The sequence below is a fragment of the Chiloscyllium plagiosum genome, unplaced genomic scaffold, assembly GCF_037043375.1.
Source record: "Chiloscyllium plagiosum isolate Xiang-an unplaced genomic scaffold, Cpla_swu_hap1 HiC_scaffold_26, whole genome shotgun sequence".
In the NCBI taxonomy this organism is placed as follows: Eukaryota; Metazoa; Chordata; class Chondrichthyes; order Orectolobiformes; family Hemiscylliidae; genus Chiloscyllium; species Chiloscyllium plagiosum.
Window position 1 is genome coordinate 10,827,872 of NW_028270164.1, and position 24,984 is coordinate 10,852,855.

Consider the following 24,984-nt stretch of genomic DNA (forward strand, 5'->3'; position numbering starts at 1 on the left):
AGGCGTTACATTAATATAAGTCCTCCTTTCTTTCAAAAGCCAGTATTTGAATAAGCAGCTTATGCAGGTCGATGCAAGGAATAATAGTTTCTTCTGCAGAGTACAAAGTCTTCCACAGGGACAGTGTGAAGATTGTCTTTTAAATCACTGCACGGAAACACAAAAACAAACAGTAGCTTGTCAAATGAAACCGTTTACAAATTTCCATTTATTTCTCAACAGGCAGAGGTTACCCAACTCCCAGATCATCAGGTCAATGGCATCAAAGAAAAAGCTCAGAGAGGAAAAATTATTTGCATATAGGCAATCAGGGTACCTGAATTCCTCATGAAGAGATCATCCCTTAGTGCAAATCCCAGCGTATCTGTGGTAATGAAAATATCATGAGATAACTGGTCCTTAATGAGCTGTGCTTTGCAGAACAGCTGTAAATCCAAGTGGCCAGTGCAGTAGGAAGTGCAAAGCTATTCTCAATGTGTTGTGGGCAATTAAAGAGGCTGCTCCCTATTCAATTAATTTACTGGCATGGGGAAATGAGAGTAATCAAGGATATAAACTGTATCCTGCCTTGTATAGTTTTTTTTCATATCACCTTCCCTACTCTTGAAGGTACTAACTCTCAGTGGGATTATCAGAGAGAAAGCCACCTTGTCCCTTTTTGGGAATGTAAGCCGGGATGTTTGAGACCTGTCAATCCTGACCCTATTCTCACACAATGTTCAGTGATGTGGGGGTTTCTAGAACGAGGCAATGAACAATGAAAAGGGGTAGGAATTCTTGCTGATCTTTTCTTTCACATGGGGCTGAAGGTTCAACCTCGGCAGTGCAAATAAAGTCATAGAGATGTACAGCATGGAAACAGACCCTCCGGACCAACTCATCCATACCGACCAGATATCCCAACCCAATCTAGTCCCACCTGCCAGCACCCGGCCCATATCACTCTAAACCCTTCCTATTCATATACCCATCCAGATGCCTTTTAAATGTTGTATTTGTACCAGCCTCCACCACTTCCTCTGGCAGCTCTTTCCATACACGTACCACCCTCTGCGTGAAAACATTGCCCCTTAGGTTCCTTTTATATCTTTCCCCTCTCACCCTAAACCTATGCCCTCGAGTTCTGGACTCCCCCACACCAGGGAAAAGACTTTGTCTATTTACCCTATCTATGCCCCTCATAATGTTATAAACCTCTATAAGGTCACCCTCAGCCTCCGACGCTCCAGGGAAAACAGCCCCAGCCTGTTAAGTCTCTCCCTATAGCTCAAATCCTCCAGCACTGGCAACATCCTTGTAAATCTTTTCTGAACCCTTTCAAGTTTTAGAACATCCTTCCTATACAAACGCCTTCTTCACTATCCTACCTATCTGCGACCCTACTTTCAAGGAGCTATGATCCTGCACTCCAAGTTCTCTTTGTTCAGCAACACTCCCTAAGACCTTACCATTAAGTGTATAAATCGTGCTATGATTTGCTTTCCCAAAATGCAGCACTTTGCATTTATCTAAATTAAACTCCACCTGCCACTTCTCAGCCCATTGGCCCATCTGGTCAAGGTCCCATTGTAATCTGAGATAACCTTCTTCGCTGTCCACTACACCTCCAATATTGGTGTCATCTGCAAACTTACTAACTATACCTCTTATGCTCACATCCAAATCATTTATATAAATGACAAAAGGTAGCGGTCCCGATCCTTGTGACATTGCCCAAGTCAGCACAGCCCAGGTATTGAAGCTAATTCCCTCGCCTTGTCCCAGTCAGGCCGAAGGACAGACCATCTGTCCTGTTGATGGGAAGGCAGTCGGTGAATGAAATAGAGATATTCCAGCATGGGAATAGAGCAGGATGGAGGTATTGATGTAAGAACTAACCTATCACAGGGGTCCAATCATGTGGAGGTAAGTCTGGAGGAGCAGGGGAAGTACAACTCCTTCTCTTGGCCCGCAAACAGTGCGACAAAGGATCTTTTCTGATGAATCCATCTCTTCACACATTCTTACAGAACCCATTTGAGAGGCTGTTGGACACACAATTGGCAGCTTCTGAGACTGATGATGGTTAGTCTTTGAGCTTGAACCAACAAAAAGACTTCAATGTAGCAGCAGTTTAGACCAATCAAGGAAACACTAATTTGAAGGAGAAGACTCCAGGAGTAGGCTGGTCACAGCTTTCTGAAAAGGAAGTCAAGAAAATTGAATTCTCACTCTCCTTTCTGCCTGTACTACTTTCTGTTCAAGGGAGGAATGTAATAGATGAGAAAAGGATAAAGAGCATTCTGCAAAAGGCAAAGATGAACACAATAGTCTTTATTATCACGCGCAATCAATGGGTGCAGTGAAAACTTTGTAATGTCGCCTCTCGGCACCATTTTAGGTACAGAGTACCTAGGTACAGATATTGTAACTGGTGTTACAGAGTAAGAAAAATATAGGTAAGCATGGGAATAGAGTTTAGAAAGTCTCGAACAATAATGAAAGATTTCCAGAATGTGTCTGTGCCCATCGGACTCGGAACACGAAGTAACGCCACCACCACGCATCGGCTCACATTCAGACCCACTCCGCAGATGCTCCAGCACACGGCCTCAGTCCATCCTGACCCTGCTGCCGTCACTCTGGGTCTCAGAGCACCATTCGGCCCCAGTCCGTGCTGACCCTGCTGCCGTCACTCTGGGACTCAGTCCGCCATTCGGCCCCAGTCCGTGCTCACCCTGCTGCTGTCACTCTGGGACTCAGTCCGCCATTCGGCCCCAGTCCATGCTGACCCTACTGCCGTCACTATGGGATTCAGTCCGCCATTCGGCCCCAGTCCATGCTGACCCTGCTGCCGTCACTCTGGGACTCAGTCCACCATTCGGCCCCAGTCCATGCTGACCCTGCTGCCATCACTCTGGGACTCAGTCCACCATTCGGCCCCAGGCCGTGCTGACCCTGCTGCCATCACTCTGGGACTCAATCCCTCATTCAGCCCCAGTCCGTGCTGACCCTGCTGCCATCACTGATGGTCTCAGCGTGCCATTCGGCCCCAGTCCGTGCTGACCCTGCTGCCGTCACAATGGGATTCAGTCCGCCATTCAGCCCCAGTCCATGCTGACCCTGCTGCCATCACTCTGGGACTCAGTCCGTCATTCGGCCCCAGTCCATGCTGACCCTGCTGCCGTCACTCTGGGACTCAGTCTGCCATTCGGTCCCAGTACATGCTGACCCTGCTGCCGTTACTCTGGGACTCAGTCTGCCATTCTGTCCCAGTCCATGCTGACCCTGCTGCCATCACTCTGGGACTCAGTCCGTCATTCGGCCCCAGTCCATGCTCACCCTGTTGCCATCACTCTGGGACTCAGTCTGCCATTTGGCCCCAGTCCATGCTGACCCTGCTGCCATCAGTCTGGGACTCAGTCCGCCATTCAGCCCGTGCTCGCTCTGTGGCTGCTGCACTAACTCAGTCTGCATTCTCAGCGTCTGCCTGGGTCCTGGTCATGACTTGTCTCCCTCAACTCCATTGTCCAGTTAAAAGTCGGGTCAGTGGGAGAAAAGAATACTGCAAAGAGGAGGAAAAAAAGGAGAAGGAGAAGGAACTGGCAAGCAGAGGAGCTCCAACTGGTGTGTCTTACTCTGCCACCAGCTTGTCTTGTCTGGACTGGAAACGTTAGTTTGCTCTCTCCACAGATGCTGTCTGACCAGTTGTGTTTTATGCTCCAACTGATGTATTTTTCTGCTGGTAGAATATCACTTCAACACTTGCACCTTGAGGCACCAATGTGCAGCCAAGGCATCTCAGGATCTCCATGAGAATGTAGGACTCTATCATCTGAATAACAGAATAAATGTCCGTATAGGACCAACAGGAAACTCCTGTGTAGTTTTTTTCTTTTTTCCTTCCCCCCACACTACCACCTAAGTGCGGTAGTGCTTATTTTTTTTTCCCCAGCACCCATGGTGTGTGTGTGTGCAGGTGTGATACACAGTGAAAGACACAAAGTGCACGAATCTTTATTCAAATTCCACCACCAGGAAGATAGGAAAACACCCGAGTGGCCAGTGACAAACACTGCCCTTCACAAAAGGGCAATGCTGTGTGATCAAAACAGTGAAGGGGAGGGCAGGGATTAAATCAAAATCGAGTTGGAGGGAGAAATGATGCCCTCCACTCCCTGCGGCGCCCACCTCTCCCTGAACAACTCCAGGGTGTTGGTGGACACCGCGTGCTCCTTCTCCAAGGACACCCGGGCTCTAACGTAACCGCAGAAGAGGGGCAGGCAGTCGGCCCTAAACACCCCCTCCACGGCCCGCTGCCTCGACACTCCTGTGTGGTATTCTGATTTTCAAAGCCACTTGAAAGAATAACTTCCTTCTGCAGGCAATCTCAGGCCTTAACAAGGGACTAAAGATACTTATTCACTATGTTTTGGAGTTGTGAATATCTCTGCAACAAAAAAGTTTTCTATCCTGCATTTCTCCACTGTGTCACTTGGGTGGAAGTGCCAGTTGTGTGAGTGCAAGAACTTTGGAATTCTTCTGCAAGCTTCTCATTTTAGGCTTGACTGTGCTGTTTAACTGCTAACAGCTGAATATTTGACTTGGGAATCGCACTGACATAATTATATGTACTAATTCTATCTTTTCCCTCCCCCACACTACCACCTAACTGCGGTAGTGGTTATATTTTTCCCAGCACCCATGTTGTGTGTGTGCAGTCTGTACTAATTCTATTGAGTTCTCGCTGCTCCAGTTTGCTCCAAAGATGTGCAGGTCAGGTGAATTGGCCGTGCTAAATTGTCCATAGTGTTAGGTGCATTAGTCAGGGGTAAATACAGGTTAGGGGGTTGGGTCTGGGTGGGTCACTCATCGGAGGGTCGGTGTGGACTTGTTGGGCCAAAGGGCCTGTTTCCATACTGTAGGGAATTTAAGCCAATCTAATTTAACTTTAAACTTTTCAAAGGAATTCCATGTTTCCATGAGCTTGATAATCTGGTTTCATAGGCTTTGTTTGAACTAACTCTTTCGTGTTTTCTTGCCTTGCTGATGAGTTTCTCTTCCAGCCTCCAGCTACCATCAATACAACAGTTTGTGCATGTTTATGGTCCACTTGGATTGAAAGAACTTTCTCTTTGGCTTGACCTTATTAGTTATTATTGTATTCATTCTGATGGGCCTTTTCTGAGGGTTGAAATATTTCACCGAGCATGTCACGCTCATGTTAATGTTCTCTGTACGTGATGGCAAAGAATTATTCAGTACAATTCACTTCTGCCTGTGGTGCTGTGGAACCATCCGCTCTGCCTGAAACTTCAATCGTATTAAATTTATTTTGAAATCTGATACCACCTCCTTGCACAACTGAAGATCTTGATTCTGTGGCCACTTGACTGGCTGTGGAAACCTGTGAGTTTTAATTTTCTTTCATTTTGGATTGAATCTTGCTTCCTGGCAGTGATCTGACTAACCCCTCTGGGAGGGACTGTCAGTGCAGTTTGCTGTTCCTGCATCTTCTGGGCAGGCTCTATGCAATTAGTAGATGACTTTGCTTCTTCTTTATCTTGTTCAAGACAGAACTGATTCTCCTTAAAAGAGACAACTGGGTTTCCAGGAACAGTGTCCCCAGTGCGTTAGCTTAGGAATGTCCAGAGTTTGACATTTGAGTAAATGAAGGGTTTGTGTGCTGCTTTCCTTCTCTGTAATTACAATCTGAAAGAGCAAACCACTGCCTGGAATGCTCTCTGGTGGCTCAATATTGCCTTCTTTGGCACTTCCTTGAATGCATTGCTTCCAGTTTCTGGCTTGACAGAGATGGGAGGGCCCATGTAATCTTAGGACTGATGTATTTTCAGTGTCTTGTAACTGATAGATACCTAAAGCTTGACAAGCAGTCATGCTTAATAAAGCATCATAATGATTAAGAATTATCGAGACTGATTACTAAACTTAGTGGTCTCAGACTAAGCCCCACTCTCTGCAACTGGATCCTCAGTTTCCTGACCCACAGGCCACAATCAGTGAAGATTGGGGACAATAATTCATCCTCACTAACACTCAACACTGGAGCCCTCTCCTGTACTCACTGTATATCCGTGACTGCGTCGCCAAATACTGGACTATTGCCATTTACAAGTTCGCTGATGACACCACAATAGTCAGTCGAATTTCAGATGGCGATGAAACAGACTACAGACAGGAGGTGGAAGATCTGGAAAAATGGTGCACTGAGAACAACCGAGCTCTCAATGCTGGCAAAACCAAGGAACTCATTATTGACTTTCGGCGGGATATTACTCATGCCCCTCTACACATTAACAGTGCAGAGGTGGAACGAATGGAGAGGGTCAAGCTCCTGGGAGTGGTCATCCACAATAAGCTTTCTTGGACCCTTCACACGGATGCACTGGTTACAATGGCCCAACAACGTCGCTTCTTCCTCAGGCAGCTGAGGAAATTTGGCATAACGGTGAATACCTTACCAACTTTTATAGGTGCGCCATCGAGAGCATTCTGTCTGGATGTATCACTACCTGGTATGGGAACTGTACCTGTACCATTCAAGATTGAAGACAATTACAGAGAGTGGTGAACTCGGCCTGGACAATCACAAAGGCCAACCTCCCATCTATTGAATCCATCTCCCCCAGGCCCGCTGTCAAGGAAAGGCCGCCAGTATTCTCAAAGATCCATTCCACCCTGGCAATGTTCCTCTACAAACTCTACCATCGGGGAGAAGTTACAGAAGCCTGAACACACGCATCAGCTGGTTTCAAAACAGTTTCTACCCTATTGTTGTTAGAATACTGAATGGATTCACAAACTCTTAACATTCGCCTGGACCTGTGCCTTTAACTGCACACTGTGCCTTCGCATTCTCTTACCACTTGCTTCTCCCCTTCTCTGGATGGGTATATGAATCGGAAGAGTTTAGAGGGATATGGGCCAAGTGCTGGCAAATGGGACTAGATTAGGTTAGGATATCTGGTCGGCATGGACGAGTTGGACCGAAGGGCTTATTTCCGTGCTGTACATCTCTATGAACTCTATAACTTAACTAGGAGGGATCCAAGCAAGTCATTTTTAAAAAAAATTGCAAACAACAAGAGAAAAACCACGGTAGAGCTACAGCAGTAGCATATATAATTAAACACAGACTACAGTAATCTGTGAGGAGTCCCATTAGCGTGGAAGGTCAAATGACAGGATGAGCTCTTCCTGGAAGATGTGACCTTTCCCCAATAAAAATTCAACTTCCTTTAAAGTACAGACCTTCAGGATGAATCTTGGCACACAGAAATTTGGGTAATTGGAAACTAACCTGGTTTTAAATTGGAGACTGGAGAAAATGTATTAATCCTTTCAGATGCTACTCAATGGTTAAGGCCAGGAATCATCAGACCATTCTCCAAACATTGGTGCATTCAGAGTAAGAGCCAAACGTGCGCTACACTTTGCTACAATGGAAAAGTGACTACAGAGAGCATATATGTACAGTAATTGAATTGAATTTATTGTCACATGTACTGAGGCACAGTGAAAGGCTTTGTCTTATGAGCAATACAGGCAGATCACAGAGTTAAGTAGCATAGATGGTATGACAGAGTTTCCTTCACACATACTCAGTAGTAATGGCCAGAGTAGAGATACAACTCCCCTTACTCAATAATGATGCTGATAGGGAGAGGTGAAGGGAAGAGGAAGTGGGCCGTGGTGGTCACAAGCAGATACATTAGGCTGTGCTTCGATTCAATGTCACCCTGTGCAAGGCAATCCAACATATGCAACGAATGCACTATTGTATTTCAAACCATTTCAAATCACTTTGAGATTATAAACGCAGCCGGCACTCCTTCCATTCCCCACTAGTGTCCAGCGCTGCAGCTTCCTGTCCCATAACAATCCCAGTGTATCCTGTGCTGAGTGTTAAGGCTAATATTCCCTCGAAGCAGCATCTCTGTGCATGTGCACAGACACTCCAAGATTCCTCATATAGTGATCAACATTGGCACAATGACTGAGGCATTGACTTCCAGGGTGTGTGTGTGTGTGTGTGTGTGTGTGTGTGTGTGTGTGTGTGTGTGTGTGTGTGTGTGTGTGTGTGTGTGTGTGTGTGTGTGTGTGTGTGTGTGTGTGTGTGTGTGTGTGTGTGTGTGTGTGTGTGTAACATGTGCAGCATTGCATTGGACCCTTCCTAGTGGTCCCCAGATATCCAGATGCATCACAAACTCAGTTTGCAGGTGATGTTGTCGCAATGACAATGGGGCTTTACTCCCCTCCAACCCTTCCAGATATACCAAAAAAACTATATTTGGGATGAAAGGAGCAGGCACAGGCTTTTCGCCCCTCTCCATCATTCAGTGAGATCTCACATGATCTGATTGTGGTCTCAACTCCACTTGGTGTCTGAACCCCACAAATTTTTAAATTCCACCAGCTGCAATGGTGAGACTCCAAGGTGATGCCCCTTTAAGATCTGTAGATCAATCAATAATTTTGACACCAGGGAAAGACTTGCATAGTTATGGGGCATTTCATGACCTCTGGACCTCCCAAATCATGTAACAGCCATTGAAACACAGTTACTACTGTAATGTAAGAAACGAAGCAACCAATTTATACACAGCAAGGTGACACAGATGATCTGTCCTTTGTAGTTAGACAATGAATGTGGAACATCAGACAGAATGTGCCTGAACTTTGTTGACAATAAAAGAGATTTCCTGAGCACTTCTGGAATACTGTGTCCAGTTCTGTTCGCCCTGTTATAGGCAGGATATTATTAAGCTGAAGAGAGTTCAGAAGAGATTTACCAGGATGTTGCTGGGAATGGAGGAGTTGAGTTATAAGGAGAGGCTGGATAGGCTGGGACTTGTTTCACTGGAGCGTAGGAGGTTGAGGGGTGACCTCATAGAGGTTTATAAAATGATGACGGGCATAGATTAGGGGAATGGCAGGTGTTTCTTCCCTAGGGTGAGGTATTTCAAGACTTTGGGGTATATTTTCAAGGTGAGAGGAGAATTATTTTAAAAAAGACATGAGGGGCAATTTTTCTTATATGAGAGTGGTTCATGTGTGAATTGAGTGTCTAGAGGAAGCAGTGGATGTAGGTACAGTTACAATGTTTAAAAGACATTTGGATAAGTACGTGAATAAGAAATGTTTGGAGGGATATGGGCCAAGTGCAGGCAAATGGAACTAGATTAGTTTGGAAATATGGTCTGCATGGTCTAATTGTGCCAAAGGGTCTGTTTCTGTGCTGTATGACTCCATGACTATGACTCTATGAAAGATGGGTAAAAACGATTCATATTTGTATAGCATCATTCAAGATGTTCCAAATTGCTTGACAACCAATGTTCTTTTTGAAGCACAGTCACTATTGTAGGAAAGGTGGTGGCCAACTTGTGCATAGCAAGCTCCAACAAGCACCAACATTTTTATGACCAGATAACCCATTCATTGCAATGTTGATTGAGAGATATCTATTGGCTAGGACACCAGAGATAATTCTTGTGCCCTTCTTTAAAATGGTGCCGGGGAGCATTTAAAATCAACTCGACAGGCCTCAGTTTGAAATCTAATCTGAAAAGAAGCACTCCCAACAGTGTTGCACTGCCTCAGTGCTGCACAGGTATTTCAGTCTAGATTTTTGAACTCAAACCTGTGGAGTAGGACATCTGTCCACATGGGAGGATCTAGCACTGGGGAACACCATTTCAAGATAAGGTGTTGCCTGCTTAAAATGGGGATGAGGAGAAATTTCATCTTAGCGAGGGTCGATGCTGTTTGGAATTCATTCCCCCAGTGAGGACTGGAGGCTGATCATTGAATACATTCAAGGCTGAGATGGACAGGTTTTTGATTGACAAGGGCATAAAGAGTTGTGGGGTCGAGGCTGGAAATTAGAGTTAAGGCAACATCAGATCAGTCAAGTGCAAAGGCAAAATGTGGCAGATGCTGGAAATCTGAAACAAACACAAAGAATATTGGAGAAACTCAGCAGATCTGGCAGCAACAGTGGGAAGAGTCATGCCAGACTTGAAATATTAAGTCTGTTTCTCTCTCCACAGATGCTGCCAGGCCTGCTAAGTTTCTCCAGCATCCTCTATGTATATTTCAGATCATCCATGATCCTACTGACTGGCAGCACAGGCTCAGGGAGCTGAATGACCACCTCCTGCTCCAATGTGTTATGTTTTTGCATCCCACTTGAGAGGGCACAAGATTAGTTGAGGGTGCTTGAGACTAAGTATTGGCTAAAGAAGGACCATCAGTTAGTATATTTGAACTTCCCTTTGTTTGTACTGGTTATATTTGTTGTAATGGGCACTACGATAGGGTCCCTACCCTCTGCACATGAACCAACATTTTCCGAGCTACCTTCAGTGCCAAGGAAGGGTTACCGGACCCAAAATATTAAGTTTGGTTTCTCTCCACAGATGCTGCCAGACCTGCTGAGCTTTTCCTGCGACTTTTTTTGTTTCCAAAAAGAGACAATCTAATCACCACCCCTTGACATTCAATGGTGTTACCAACACCGAGTCATGGAGTCATGGAAATGTACAGCATGGAAACATCCCACCTCAGGGAAAAGACTTTGTCTCCCCTTTCAACATCTTTGGGGTTACCATTGACCAGAAACTTAACTAGACTCACCACAGTGGCTACAAGAGCAGGTCAGAGGTTAGGATTACTTCGTTAGGCAGTGAATAAATAATCTCATGCCTCCCCAAAGCATGCCCATCATCAACAAGGCACAAGTCAGGAGTAGATGGAATACTCCTCGCTTGCCTGGATAGACACAGCTCCAACAATACTCAAGAAGTTTGACACCATCCAGGTCAAAGCAGCCTGCTTGATTGACACCACATCCACAAGCATCCACCCTCTGCACCACTGATGCTCAGTAGCAGCAGTGTGTACTACCCACAAGATGTACTGCAGAAATTCATCAAAGGTCCTCAGCACAGCACCTTCCAAACCCAAAACCACTTCCACCTAGAAGGGCGAAGGCAGCAGATCTATGGGAACAGCATAATCTGCAAGCTCCACTCCAAGCCACTCACCATCCTGACTTGGAAATATATTACTATTCCTTCACTGTTGTTGGATCAAAATCCTGGGATTCCCTTGCTAAGGGCATTTGTGGGTCAGCTCACAGCACATAGACTGCAGTGGTTCAAGAAGGCAGCTCACCAGCACCTTCTCAAGGGGAAAATAGGGACAGGCAATAAAATGCTGGCCCACCCATTGGTGCTTACCACCCGCAAGTGACTAAGTTTTAACAAGTCATTCTGAACATTTGAAGAATGGTCTATTTGGGCTAGGTAAGGGAAGAAGGAACATTGGAAACTGTACCTTAGGTAGTTGCAGATTGTAAAGATATACAGTTGTAGCTTCTCTTCTGAACACTGAGATTTACTGTACTTGCTATATTGCATGTCTCCAACTCCTCAGGAGTATCTCTTTGATGAATCTGTACCTCACGATTGACAAGAACATAAGTGAATGTGGATAGGAAATGAAACCCTTACAGGATAAAAGGGTAGACTGAATATGTATTCTTCTATTTTAATGGCACAAAAATCAGGTTTGAAGTAATTATAGTACGTGGCAATGTGAAAACTATGTGATACCTCTCTCATATTCAGAAACAATCACTGGGCTCTAATCTCAGATGATGACAAGAATTGATGGAATTTAAACATCGAAGGGCAGAGAAGTCCATTGTAGTAGCAATGACTGCATAGTTATGATCTGGTTTAAGGTGGGTGAATCGGAAAATCAAAATGAAGCCTCCTTTATAACTACATTGGGTAGATATTGAGCTTAGCTTGCAGGACTTGTTCCATTGATGATTCTAAGAATTGGACAATGATAGAACACAGAAGATGACCGCTCAGCCCCTTGTGTCAATGCTGACCCGTTGGTACAGCTACCCAGTGTCACTCCCCTATGCTTTCTCCATCAACCCATAATTAACTTTTCACCTTCAAGTGCTGATACAATCCTCTTTTGAATATTAACTACTTAATTTGTTTCCAGCTACTTTTCAGGACCCTTTGCTGCAGAAACTAACATCTTCACGCTTCTAGAAATGAGTTACTCCCTGCTGTCTGATGGTGCTGTCGGATTGGCTGAAGGATGTCTGGTTTGAGAGATTTGCTGTGAGGGGTTTAGAGGGTGGCCAGACAACCCAGTAGTGGAAAGGGTAGACCATGTTGTTAGATTGATATTGGCCTCCCACACCCACCAGGGAGGGATGGAGTGACTTGAATTTATTGATGGGCAGGAGGGAATCACAGAACTGTTACGGTGCAGAAGGAAGCCATTCAGCCCATAATGTTTGCACTGTCTCTATTACTTGGTGCCAATCTCCTGCCTTCCCCCGACCCCCCACCCCCCACTGGAGTGTAGGAGGTTGAGAAGTGACCTGACAGAAGTTTATAAAATAATGAGGGTTTGAAAGAGTTAATGGGAGGTATCTTTTCCCTAGGATGGGAGCTTTCAAGGCTAGAGGGGACATTTTTAAGGTGAGAGGAGAGAGATTAAAAATGACATAAGGAGTAATGTTTTTACACAGAGAGTGGTTTGAGTATGAAATGAATCTCCTGCGGAAGTGGGGGATATGGATATGGAAGACATAGACTGTAGGGAAATAGATGGTGACATCTTGCAAGATGTCCAGATTACCGAGGAGGAAGTGCTGGATGTCTTGAAATGGTTAAAGGTGGATAAATCCCCAGGACCTGATCAGGTGTACCCAAGAACTCTGTGGGAAGCTAGAGAAATGATTGCTGGGCCTCTTGCTGAGATATTTGTATCATCGATAGTCACAGGTGAGGTGCTGGAAGACTGGAAGTTTACAAACGTGGTGCCACTGTTTAAGAAGGGCGGTAAAGACAAGCCAGGGAACTGTAGACCAGTGAGCCTGACCTTGATGGTGGGCAAGTTGTTGGAGGGAATCCTGAGGGACAGGATGTACATGTATTTGGAAAGGCAAGGACTGATTCGGGATAGTCAACATGGCTTTGTGCGTGGGAAATCATGTCTCACAAACTTGATTGAGTTTTCTGATGAAGTAACAAAGAAGATTGAAGAGGGCAGAACAGTAGATGTGATCTATATGGACTTCAGTAAGGCGTTCGACAAGGTTCCCCATGGGAGGCTGATTAGCAAGGTTAGATCTCATGGAATACAGGGAGACCTAGCCATTTGGATACAGAACTGGCTCAAAGGTAGAAGACAGAGAGTGGTGGTTGAGGGTTGTTTTTCAGACTGGAGGCCTGTGACCAGTGGAGTGCCACAAGGATCGGTGCTGGGCCTTCTACGTTTTGTCATTTACATAAATGATTTGGATGTGAGCATAAGAGGTACAGTTAGTAAGTTTGCAGATTACACCAAAATTGGAGGTGTAGTGGACAGCGAAGAGGGTTACCTCAGATTACAACAGGATCTGAACCAGATGGGCTAATGGTCTGAGAAGTGGCAGATGGAGTTTAATTCAGATGAATGCGAGGTGCTGCATTTTGGGAAAGCGAATCTTAGCAGGACTTATACACTTAATGGTAAGGTCTTAGGGAGTGTTGCTGAACAGAGAGACCTTGAAGTGCAGGTTCATAGCTCCTTGAAAGTGGAGTTGCAGGTAGATAGGATAGTGAAGAAGGTGTTTGGTATGTTTTCCTTTATTGGTCAGAGTATTGAGTACAGGAGTTGGGAGGTCATGTTGTGGCTGTACAGGACATTGGTTCAGCCACTGTTGGAATATTGCATGCAATTCTGGTCTCCTTCCTTTCGGAAAGATGTTGTGAAACTTGAAAGGGTTCAGAAAAGATTTACAAGGATGTTGCCAGGGTTTGAGGATCCAAGCTACAGGGAGAGGCTGAACAGGCTGGGACTGTTTTCCCTGGAGCATTGGAGGCTGAGGTGTGACCTTATAGAGGTTTACAAAATTATGAGGGGCATGGATAGGATTATTAGTCTTTTCCCTGGGGTGGGGGAGTCCAGAACTAGAGGGCATAGGTTTCGGGTGAGAGGGGAAAGATATAAAAGAGACCTAAGGGGCAACTTTTTCACGCAGAGCGTGGTACGTGCATGGAATGAGCTGCCAGAGGAAGTGGTGGAGGCTGGTATAACTGAAACATTTAAAAGGCATCTGGATGGGTATATGAACAGGAAGGGTTTGGAGGGATATGGGCCGGGTGCTGGCAGGTGGGAGTAGATTGTGTTGTGATATCTAGTCGGTTTGGACGGGTTGGACCAAAGGGTCTGTTTCCATGCTGTACATCTCTATGACTCTAGACTCTAATTACAATGTCTAAAAGACATTTGGATGGACAAATGAATAGGAAAGGTTTGGAGGGATATGGGTCAGGAGCAGGCAGGTGGGACTAGTTTAGTTTGGGATTATGTTCAGCATGGACTGGTTGGACCGAAGTGTCTGTTTCCTTGCTGTATGGCTCTGTGACTCTGACCATTTCTGTCCAAGCAATCATTCGATGCTCTCTTGAATTCCTGAAGAAGACTAAATGCGTCTGGAATATTAAAACCTGGTAGATTTTTCAGTGTTTGGTGACGTGGATGGGATGGAAAACTCATTTTCCTGGATATTGCCTCACAGTGCAGTGGGAATTTTAAACTCCCTGCCCCAACATACTGTTCAGGCTCATGGTCAGGTGGAAATGTAAAATGGAAAGGTCTTTGATTGTGAAGGGTATGAACAGTTACTAAACAAAGGTCACAGGATGAAGATAAGTTACAGGTCAGTCATTACACAAGCGAATGCAGGAGGATGAATGGCCACCCATGGTCCTATCATTAATGAGATTTTCCTCGACCCTTGACAGTGAAGTTATGAGAATGACATTTCCCAGGATGACTTTCCTGTTGGCAACATTCATAAACAAATGCATGATGCACTGGTAGCGCCTTTCTTTCTTATTCATTCATGGGATGTGAGTGTTGTTGTACAGGCCAGCATATATCTCCCAGCCTTCATCGCTCTCGATAAGGTGGCAATAGGCCGCCTTCTTGATTTGTTGTAATTCTTATGATGCCAGTACAGCCACAATGTCATTATGGAGGTGAAAGAATGACAGTGAAAGAATGGCAATATATTTCCAGTTGGATAGCGAGTGGCTTGCAGGGGAATTTGCAGGGGGTTGGTGTTCCCATGTATCTGCTGCCCTTGTTCATTCTAAGTGGAAGTGACTAAGTGGAAGCCTGATGGAGGACCCTTTGTGAATTTCTGTAGTGTGTCTTGTAGGTAATACACACTGACGCTACTAAGTGTTGGTGATGGAGAGAGTCAATGCTTAAACTGATGGATGGGGTGATGATCAAGTGTGCTGCTTTATCTTGGAGGCTCTCTTTAAAATGATTCGGCTGTTCACACTCCTTTCCAAAGGGGAAGTTATATAGAGTCTTAGAGATGTACAGCAGGGAAACAGACCCTTCGTTCCAACTCGTCCATGCCGACCAGATATCTGAAATTAATCTAGTCCCATTTGCCAGCACTTGGCCCATATTCCTCTAAACCCTTCCTATTCATATACCCATCCAGATGCCTTTTAAATGTTGTAATTGTACCAGCCTCCACCACTTCCTCTGGCAGCTAATTCCATACATGCACCACATTCTGCGTAAAAAAATGGCCCCTCAGCTACCTTTTAAATTTTTCCCCTTTCACCCTAAACCTATGCCCTCAATCTTCCAAGCAAGCATAAACAAAGATTGTTAATTAGCATTTCTTCAGGAATTGCATCAGTAGCCCATACAGAGTGTCGATTACTAATATCCCCTCTGTTTATTTATTAATTCTTGAATTTATCATATTTTAGCAAGCAGTGAACCTTTTCCTAACAGCGTCCATTATTCTGTTACAGGATCAGGCGTTGGAGGCAATTACCGATCACTTAAGCACAGGCAACTTGTTTTCTTCAAATCCTGAATGAAGCAGAATCGACAGTCAGTGCCAGAAATCCTCAGCTAATGGAGTGAGATGCCATTTGACCATGTAGTGTGGATGACATCCTAAAGCTGGAATAACCTCTGTTGTTTTCTGCACACACTAAAATGCCCTCTTGACATTTCAGATTTGGGTATCCTGTATCATTTTGCACGAACAGCACCTTGAAGGACTCTCGAACATTGGATAGCAGCTTCATCTTTGGAAGAAACATGTTGCTGAAGGAATACATGTTTATCAGTTTGGCAGCTGTTACAATAACTGAAGCCATCCCTTGGCATGTCAAATGTCCAGATGTGTGTGTTTGTGAAGTTAAGCCTTGGTTCACGCCAAGGTCTATGTACAGGGAAGCTCCAACAGTGGACTGCAATGATTTTTTAATGACTCAAGTTCCCGCAAACCTGCCCGAAGAAACACAGACGCTCTTACTGCAGAGTAACAGGATCGCAAAGATCACACCAGGAGAGCTGGAGCACCTGGTGAACCTGACAGAGCTGGATCTTTCCCAGAACAGTTTCTCCAGGATTGAAGACTTCACTTTGAAGAACATGTTGAATCTCCTGGTCCTCCACTTGGAAGAGAACCAGTTGACTGAACTGTCAGCAGGCTGTTTCTCTGGCCTCACCAACCTTCAAGAGCTGTACTTGAACCACAACCAACTCATCACCATATCCCCCACAGCCTTCTCTGGTCTTGAAAGTCTCCTTCGGCTCCACCTAAACTCTAACAAGCTGAGGACCATTGGGAGTGAATGGTTCGAGCCGATTCCCAGTCTGGAAATCCTCACGATTGGAGAGAATGCAGTAGAAACGATCCAGAACATGAACTTTAAGTCTCTCATCAATCTGAGAAGCCTCGTATTGAGTGGAATGAGCCTGAAGGAAATCTCAGACCATGCCTTCGAGGGTCTGGAGAATTTAGAAAGCATTTCTTTTTACGATAACAAATTGCCTAAGGTTCCAAAGATGGCCCTCCGGAAAGTTCCAGATCTTAAATTTTTGGATTTGAATAAGAATCCAATCCAAAGGATCCAGCAGGGGGATTTCACAGATATGCTACATCTCAAGGAGTTGGGCATTAACAATATGGAGGAGTTAATCTCCATCGACAGGTTTGCTCTGGACAACCTCCCAGAGTTGACCAAACTGGAGGTGACCAACAACCCGAAACTTTCCTACATTCACCCGAGTGCGTTTCGCCTCGTTCCCCAAATGGAAACCCTCATGCTGAACAATAATGCTCTGAGTGCCTTATACAGAAAGACCATTGAGTCCCTTTCCAAACTCCAAGAGATTAGCATTCACAGCAACCCCATTAGATGTGACTGTGTCATTCGCTGGGTGAACACCAACGAAAACCACATTCGCTTCATCGAGCCGCAGTCAACCTTTTGCATGGACCCTCCAGAGTTTAAAAGTCAAAACCTGAGAGATGTTCCATTCAGAGAGATGACCGACCGATGTCTTCCTCTCATTTCTACCGAAACTTTCCCCTCGCACCTTGACACCACAGTCTCTGACTCACTTTCCCTTCACTGTCGGGCTTTTGCTGAGCCAGACCCTGAAATCTACTGGGTTACGCCATCTGGTGATAGACTTCAGGCCGACAGCACATCAGACAAATACAGAGTGCAGCCCGAAGGCACTCTGGAGATGCTCAACATCACTATCAATGAGGCTGGGCTGTACACGTGTGTGGCCCACAATCTGGTTGGTGCAGACACGAAAAGTGTGACCGTCAGGGTGAGCGGATTCTATCCAGACGATAATGAGAGCATCCAGCTGTATGCACAAGAAGTGGAGGCACACCACATCTTGCTGTCATGGATTATCACCTCGAATATAATAGCATCAAACGTCACGTGGTCAAGTACAACGAGCAATAGCAGCTTGAATTCTGTCTTCACAGCTCGAGTTCCAGCAGGTGTTCACAAATATAACCTTACTCATCTGGAGCCATTCACTGAATATGCATTGTGTGTGCATGTATCATACGTCCAGTTCCACAATAAGATATCCTGCATCAGGATCAGGACCAAAGAAGCCAACTTAGCCAGTGGCACCAGCGAGATAAGAGTACAGTCCCTAATCACCTTGGCTGTTTGTGTCTTGTTTGTGGCTACAAGTGTCTTGTCCCTTCGTGGGCTCATGTCTACAGGGAAGAGAGTCCAGGTGAAGCAGCGATCTCTGGCAACGTGTGTACAAAAAAACTTGCCGGCCTCAATGAATGGGATTTACCCTCCTTTCCTCAAGCACTGGGAAGCCACTAACAACTTGGGCAAAACTATAGCGGTGGAAGTTCAGTCCACCCCACTGGGGCCCTCTCCTGCCAGTTGTTGTGAGGGTAATTGAAGCAATCTCATTGTGAAAAAGCTCCACAGACCAAGACAATAATAGACAGGCCTCCTATCACTGTCCAGATGAACAGGTGAACTAAATCAAGAAAGCGACTTATCGCACCTCTGTCTGCTGAAGTGAAGAAATAAAAAAAGGGATTCTGGATCCTGTCGAGTTTTTTTAGATGGTAACAGTAAGAGGGTAACAGTTCTTGTAGCAGTAAACTCCCTCCTGGTAGAAAACTCCCTTCTCTGTCCAACTGATGTCCATGTGTTTGTTCTGTACTGGTTATGAACTCTGTTTATAAGAGACATATATAGGAATCTGGGAAAGATTAAAACAAAAAAAAAAATGGGATCTTGCTGTTCAGAAATGTATCCAATCTCTTATGTAAAACGTTTGTGACCATGTTGATAGAGAATCTACTGTCTTTTTTTTCCAGCCAGGCCACTTGAAGATCTGAATGGAAACCCTGATTCGGTTTACAACAATTTTATACAGGAAAGTATGCGCATATTTTTCTAGGTTCAGATAGTGATGCCACACTCTGTGTTTGAGCCCCTCCCTCTCTCTGCCCTTTCCATTGCTCGGATGATGTGGCCCCTTTCAGGACCGCAAAGGGATTTTGCAGTTTTCAGGCAATGCTAGTCTTTTCTATCACTGCACCATTGACCAAACTAATTTTCTGTAGATTTCCGGTACCGCGTACCATTACTGGGCAAAAATGAACAACGGGCGGAAACACAAAGGACCCACGGGGCAATTCTTTTTGTTTGCAGTATTTTCTGAATAAACAACAATGTAAAGGAAAGTTGCAAGTGAAACTTGTCCCAACTCTTTCTTTTCAAACTCGTCCATCTGTTATGTTGTTCAGCACCATTCCAGGTGAAGATGATCTCCTGAGAGTATCTGGTCATTGTGAAGCTACTCATCGACTGGAACAATCAAGTCTGAGGAAGGATATACTGAAAGGTTTTGGTTCTTTTATGTGGGGAACTTTGGGGGCAATGTTAATTGATGGGAACGAGTGCAATGCAGCTTTTACATGTCTCCTGATTTTGCTCTAACGGCAGTCCTGCAAATTAAACACCAACGAGTAATGTTAATATTGCCCATTTGTTTTTTTTTGCCAACTTTATCATCTCATTTTCCAAAAGTTCATACAGAATCCTTGACAGCAGGTACAATTTACTGTCTCATCTCAATAGTGTGCTTTCCAAATAAGCACAGTTGTTCCACCTTAGGGGTATCACAGCCAAGTGAAAATTCACTATCGTGCACAACAATTTCCACAAGAGAAACTGGAGTATGTAGGCAGATGTACTGGCCGGTAATCAGGAGCAATCTCACCGGCAGGGCTTTCCCTTTCTCACCCAGAAGTACAAAGAAAATTGAGATAGGTTAATCTGTCACAGCAGCAGCCTACATTTCCATCGGATAAGCAGAGCTTCAGGACAGAAGTCTTAAAATTTGGTCCTGTAATCATGAACAAAATTTGCAAAAACAAAATCACTGTATCCTAACACAATCAGCAATTGCTGCCCAACTTGGGAAGTTAGAGGGATATGGGCCAAGTGCTGGCAAATGGGGCTAGATTAATTCAGGATATCTGGTTGGCATGGATAAATAGGATCAAAGGGTCTGTTTCCGTAATGTATATCTCCAAGACTCTAAATCATTCAATCGAGTGAAACATGACTGGTGTGAACAAACAGCTGAGTTGTCATCGGCTTCAAAGGTTAATTTGTTTCTGAATGTTCTGAATACACATGATAAAGGCAGAAACACTTGGCTGAAGAGATTTCGAACAGCATTTTAAAAGAAGAACTAAAAAGGCAAAAGGGTTAATGAGGGAAGTTCAGTGCACAGCTTAATGCATGGCTGCCAATGGTGGATCAATGGGACCTTAGAGATGGTCAAGAGGCCGGAACTGGAGGAGTGCAGAGCTCTTGGAGAATTCCAGGACTTAAAAGGAGTTTACAGAATTGGACCAGGAATAATACTTTTATTAATTGAGCCATGAGCAGAGAGCACAAAGTTCTAACTTCAACTAAGTTCCAAGGGAAGTTTGAGACAGTTTGTAGATTTTTAGGGCCATCCCTTTCGTACCAAAGGGCTGAGATATGGAAGAGAGTTTAGACAATCACATCAGAATGATACTGGTATTGAAATTGGGTGGCTCACCTAACCGAACCATTTGTAGTTTCGGGAGAAAAATAACTGAAAAGGAACTTATTCCAAGTCAAAAAATAATGAGGGGCATGGCGAACCTAGACTTGCTCCAGTTGGAAGTAGACTATTTGGCCCATCGACCCTCCAAACAGCATCCCACCCAATCCCTGCATTTTCCATGGCTAATCCACATAATCTGCACACTGCAGGCAATTTAGCATGGCCAATCCACCTAATCTGTATATCGTTGGACTGTGGGGGGAAACCCACACAGACACAGGGAGAACATACAAACTCCACACACACAGTCACCTAAGGCTAGGATTGAACCCAAGTCCCTGGCATTATGAGGCAGCAGTGCTAACCACTGAGCCACAATGGGCTTTGATCCTAAAACCTGGGAATACGAATAGATAGTTTAGAATATCTCGGACATTGGGCATAAGATTAAAAACAAAACAAAATGCAGCAAACACTGGGAACACTCAGCAGTATAGCAATCATTTACAGAGAACATGTGAGACCTTATCCTTTCCAGGATAGACAATTGATTAGAACTGGATGATATTACAGAGGAGCAAATTTTAAAAGGTGGTGAAACACACCCATACATGGAAACATCTATACACACACATCACACACGCATGTGCACATACCTGTCTATGGTCATGCCAGTACACGACACTGTGAGCTGCAACAAAAGCAAATATTCCTGGAGAAACGGAGCTGGTCTGGCAGCATCTGTAGAGAGAAAACACAGATAATGTTTCAGGTCCAATGACTCTTTGAAAGAATATTGTGTGACCCCTTGACAATGATGATGTTCTCTGCCACCACCACACTACAGGACCTGCTTGGATAGTGTGGTGGAGGAAAACTAATTGCTACTAAGGATTCTCTGATAGAAAGGCTACACCCGAAACGTTGACTTCTCCACCTCCTGATGGTGCCTGGCTTGCTATGTTCTTCCAAACCCCTGCTTGTCCACGCTGAAGATTCTCTTGCAGTCAACGTCATATGGTAGATTGCATGTTTGCAACTAGTGGTCGGTTACATTGATACAACAGCCACAGACTTTGAGACAATAGACGTTGGGTGGAACGTTTCAGGCCATCCCTTGGAGCTGGGAGGTGGAAGTGAATGGGTAAGAGGCAACCATTCAGTTTCCTGACAGCTGTTTCAAGTTTCGCTATGACATTCCCAGAAGTTTTCAGGTGAGTTGGCTTCCAGTTGGGAACATGTTGTGCATTTATTAGCATACCATGAATACTCATTTAACAGCAGAGTCAGCTCCGTCATAAGCACAATTTTATTAGCCATTAATAGGAAACATGTCTGTTCGCAAACCCGTTTGAATACAAGTTGTCTACTTGGCAGGGTAGACTTCTTCCTCCACGGTCTGCTAAGTACAGACTCTTTCATAACCAAGGCATTTCTTTGTGCAAACACAGACAGTGCTGGGGGTAATACCTGACCAGGCGAATAATCTGCCCAAGTGAGGCACAGCAAACCTGACTGGGCTGGCAAATGTGGCTCAACTCACAAGGAGGTCCAGCTTAAAAGGCCATGTTTTGTGGCTAGGTCCATGTCGTAGAATCATCGAATTTTACAGTACAGAAGGAGGCCGTTCAACCCATCGTGTCCATATCTACCCCCAAAAGAACTACCCAGCTAGTCCTGCCATGCAAGCGCTTGGTAAAAGGCTGCCAGATGTTACCTTACCCAGATGTGATAAAAAGTCAGTGACCCTGATGGTATGTGAGTTGTTGAGTGCTGGAGCTTCCTCTGAATTTTGAAGTGTGAATCCTAGGCATGTGAGAGGCAGTAGCATGGTGATACCAGTCTGGTTACATCGGTAGCTTCAATGAAGTGATGAGCTCCTGTCAGCAGTCTGTAGTAGCAATCCCATGAACCTGTACTCACAGGGGCCTTAAATATGGTGTGGACAGTGGTATGTAGCCTGACAGAGGGGAGCAGCAGCATCCATCCCCTTACAGCATGGGAACTGGCTTCTGTTGAGCCACTCACAGGCTCTGATCTCCACAGACACCTCTGTCCAGGCTGCCTCAGGCAGTCGGAATGGCTTCTTCTTGCTATCCACAGGGAAAACAACTTCCCTCCTCTCCTGGACAGCCCTCAGAAGAACTTCAGTGGAAGGCAGAAAGGAGCAGAAGGTGACTGAGATGAGGGGAACTTTCTTTACTCTGTCAGTTGGGAATGTTGAAGTTCTCGACAACAAAAGGTTGTGGGTCCTCCATCACAGAGTACATTCAAGGTTGGGTGAGACAGATTCCTCATCTTCAGCAAATGTAGAGATGTCTTTGAGTCAGTCATACAGCACAGAAACAGACTCTTCGGTCCAAACAGTCCATGCTGACTGTGACCACAAACTAAACTAGGCCCTCCGGCCTGCTCCTGGCCCATATCCTTCCAAATCTTTTCCATTCAGTTACTTACCCAAATGTCTTTTAAACATTGTAACTACATCTATCACTTCCTCTGGCAGTTCATTTCACACAGGAACCACTCTTTGTATAAAAAAGATTGTACCTCATATCTTTTTTAAATCTTTCTCCTCTCACCTTAAAAATATGACCCCTAATTTTGAAATTCCCCCACCCTAGGGGAAAAAAACACCTGCCATTCACCTTACCCTATATCCCTCGTGATTTTATAAACCAGTGAAAAATGTCCCAGCTATCCAACCACAACCACCTGATTAAGGAGCAGTGCTCTGAAAGCTAGTGCTTCCAAATAAACCTGTTGGACTATAACCTGGTGTTATATGATTTTTAACTTTGTCCATCCCAGTCCAACACCGGCATCTCCAAATCACTCCTTATAACTGAAACCTTCTGTTCCGAGCAAAATTCTGGTGGAAATGGGTGTATGACTCAATGACATCTCTACATTCGCTGAAGATGAGGAATCTGTCTCACCCAACCTTGAATGTGATGGAGGACCCACGACCTTTTGTTGTTGAGAACTTCAACATTCCCAACTGACAGAGTGAAGAAAGTTCCCCTTATCTCAGTCACCTTCTGCCCCTTTCTGCCCTCCAATTAAGTTCTTCTGAGGGCTGTCCAGGAGAGGAGGGAAGATCAGTCGTAATTGTATTGGTTGGCTAAACAATCTTGAGGCACTAAATGGTCCATTCCTGTTCCAATGCCTTAGGTGATGCTACATTAAAATGCCCCAGTTAATTTAATAGATTTTTTTCTGCCTTATTCCATATAGATACCATTCCTACAGGAAAGTTGGCTGAATTCTTTTCTCACTATAGCCATTACATTGTCTAATAAATACACCAGAGTCAAGGTCAGAGTGGTGCTGGTGAAGCACAGCAGGTCAGGCAGCATCTGAGGAGCAGAAACATCAACATTTCGGGCAAAAGCGCTTCATCAGGAATAAGGCTGGGAGCCTCGGGGGATGGAGAGATAAATAAGTGGGGGTGGGGCTGGGGGGAAAGTAGCTGAGTGCAATTAGGTGGATGGCAGTGGGGATAAAGGTGATAGGTCAGAGAGGAGGGTAGAGCGGATAGGTGGGAAGGGAGATTGGCAGGTAGGACAGGTCATGAGGATGGTGCTGAGCTGGAAGGCTGGAACTGGGGTAAGGTCAGGGGAGGAGAAATGAGGAAACTGGTGAAGTCCACATTGATGCCCTGGGGTTGAAGGGTACCGAGACGGAAGATGAGGCGTTCTTCCTCCAGGCGTTGGGTGGTAAGGGAGTGGCGATGGAGGAGGCCAAGGACTTACATGTCCTCAGTAGAGTGGGAGGGGGATTTGAAATGTTCAGCCACACGGTGGTGGGACTGATTGGTGCGGGTGTCCTGGAGATGTTCTCTGAATTGCTCTGTGAGTACGCGTCCAGTCTCCCCAATGTAGAGGAGACCAGATCGGGAGCAACGGATACAGTAAATGACATGTGTGGAAGTGCAGGTGAATGTGGAAGGCTCCTCTGGGGCCTTGGATGGAGGTGAGGGGGGGGAGGTGTGGGCGCAAGTTTTGCAATTCCTGCAGTAGCAGGGGAAGGTGGGTTGTTAGGAGGTGTGGACTAGACCAGGTAATTGCAGAGAGAACGGTGTTTACTGAAAGTAGATAGGGGTGGGAGGGAAATATATCTCTGGTAATGGGGTCCGTTTGTAGGTGGCGGAAATGGCGGAACATGATGCAATATATGCGGAGATTGATGGGATGGAAAGTGAGGACCGGGGGGGATTCTGTCCTTGTTGCAGTTGGAGGGGTGGGGTTCGAGGGCAGAGGTGTGGTACATGGATGAGATGAGTTGGATGGCATCATCAACCACGTGGGAGGGGAAATTGCGGTCTTTAAAGTATGAGGCCATCTGGTGTGTTCTGCGGTGGCACTGATCCTCCTGGGAGCCGATGCGGCAGAGGCAGTGAAATTGGGAATACGGGATGGCATTTTTGCAGGAGGCAGGGTGGGACGAGGTGTAACCCAGGTAGCTGTGAGAGTCGGTGGGTTTGTAGAAAATGTCAGTGTTGAGTCGGTCACCGTTGATGGAGAT

General features: G+C 45.3%; 1 protein-coding gene across 3 annotated transcripts in view; it reads left to right on the top strand.

The window, feature by feature from the left end:
* LOC122563075 (leucine-rich repeat neuronal protein 1-like) overlaps positions 1–18,667 on the top strand; it is a 217,505-nt gene extending 198,838 nt beyond the window's left edge. For all 3 annotated transcript variants that reach the window (XM_087973470.1, XM_087973469.1, XM_043716458.2), the window contains one exon: positions 15,867–18,667. In XM_087973470.1, coding sequence (XP_087829596.1) covers positions 16,162–18,300 — 2,139 coding nt within the window. In that variant the 5' untranslated portion in view covers positions 15,867–16,161 and the 3' untranslated portion in view covers positions 18,301–18,667. The remainder of the gene's footprint in view (positions 1–15,866) is intronic.
* The last annotated feature ends 6,317 nt before the right edge of the window (positions 18,668–24,984 follow it).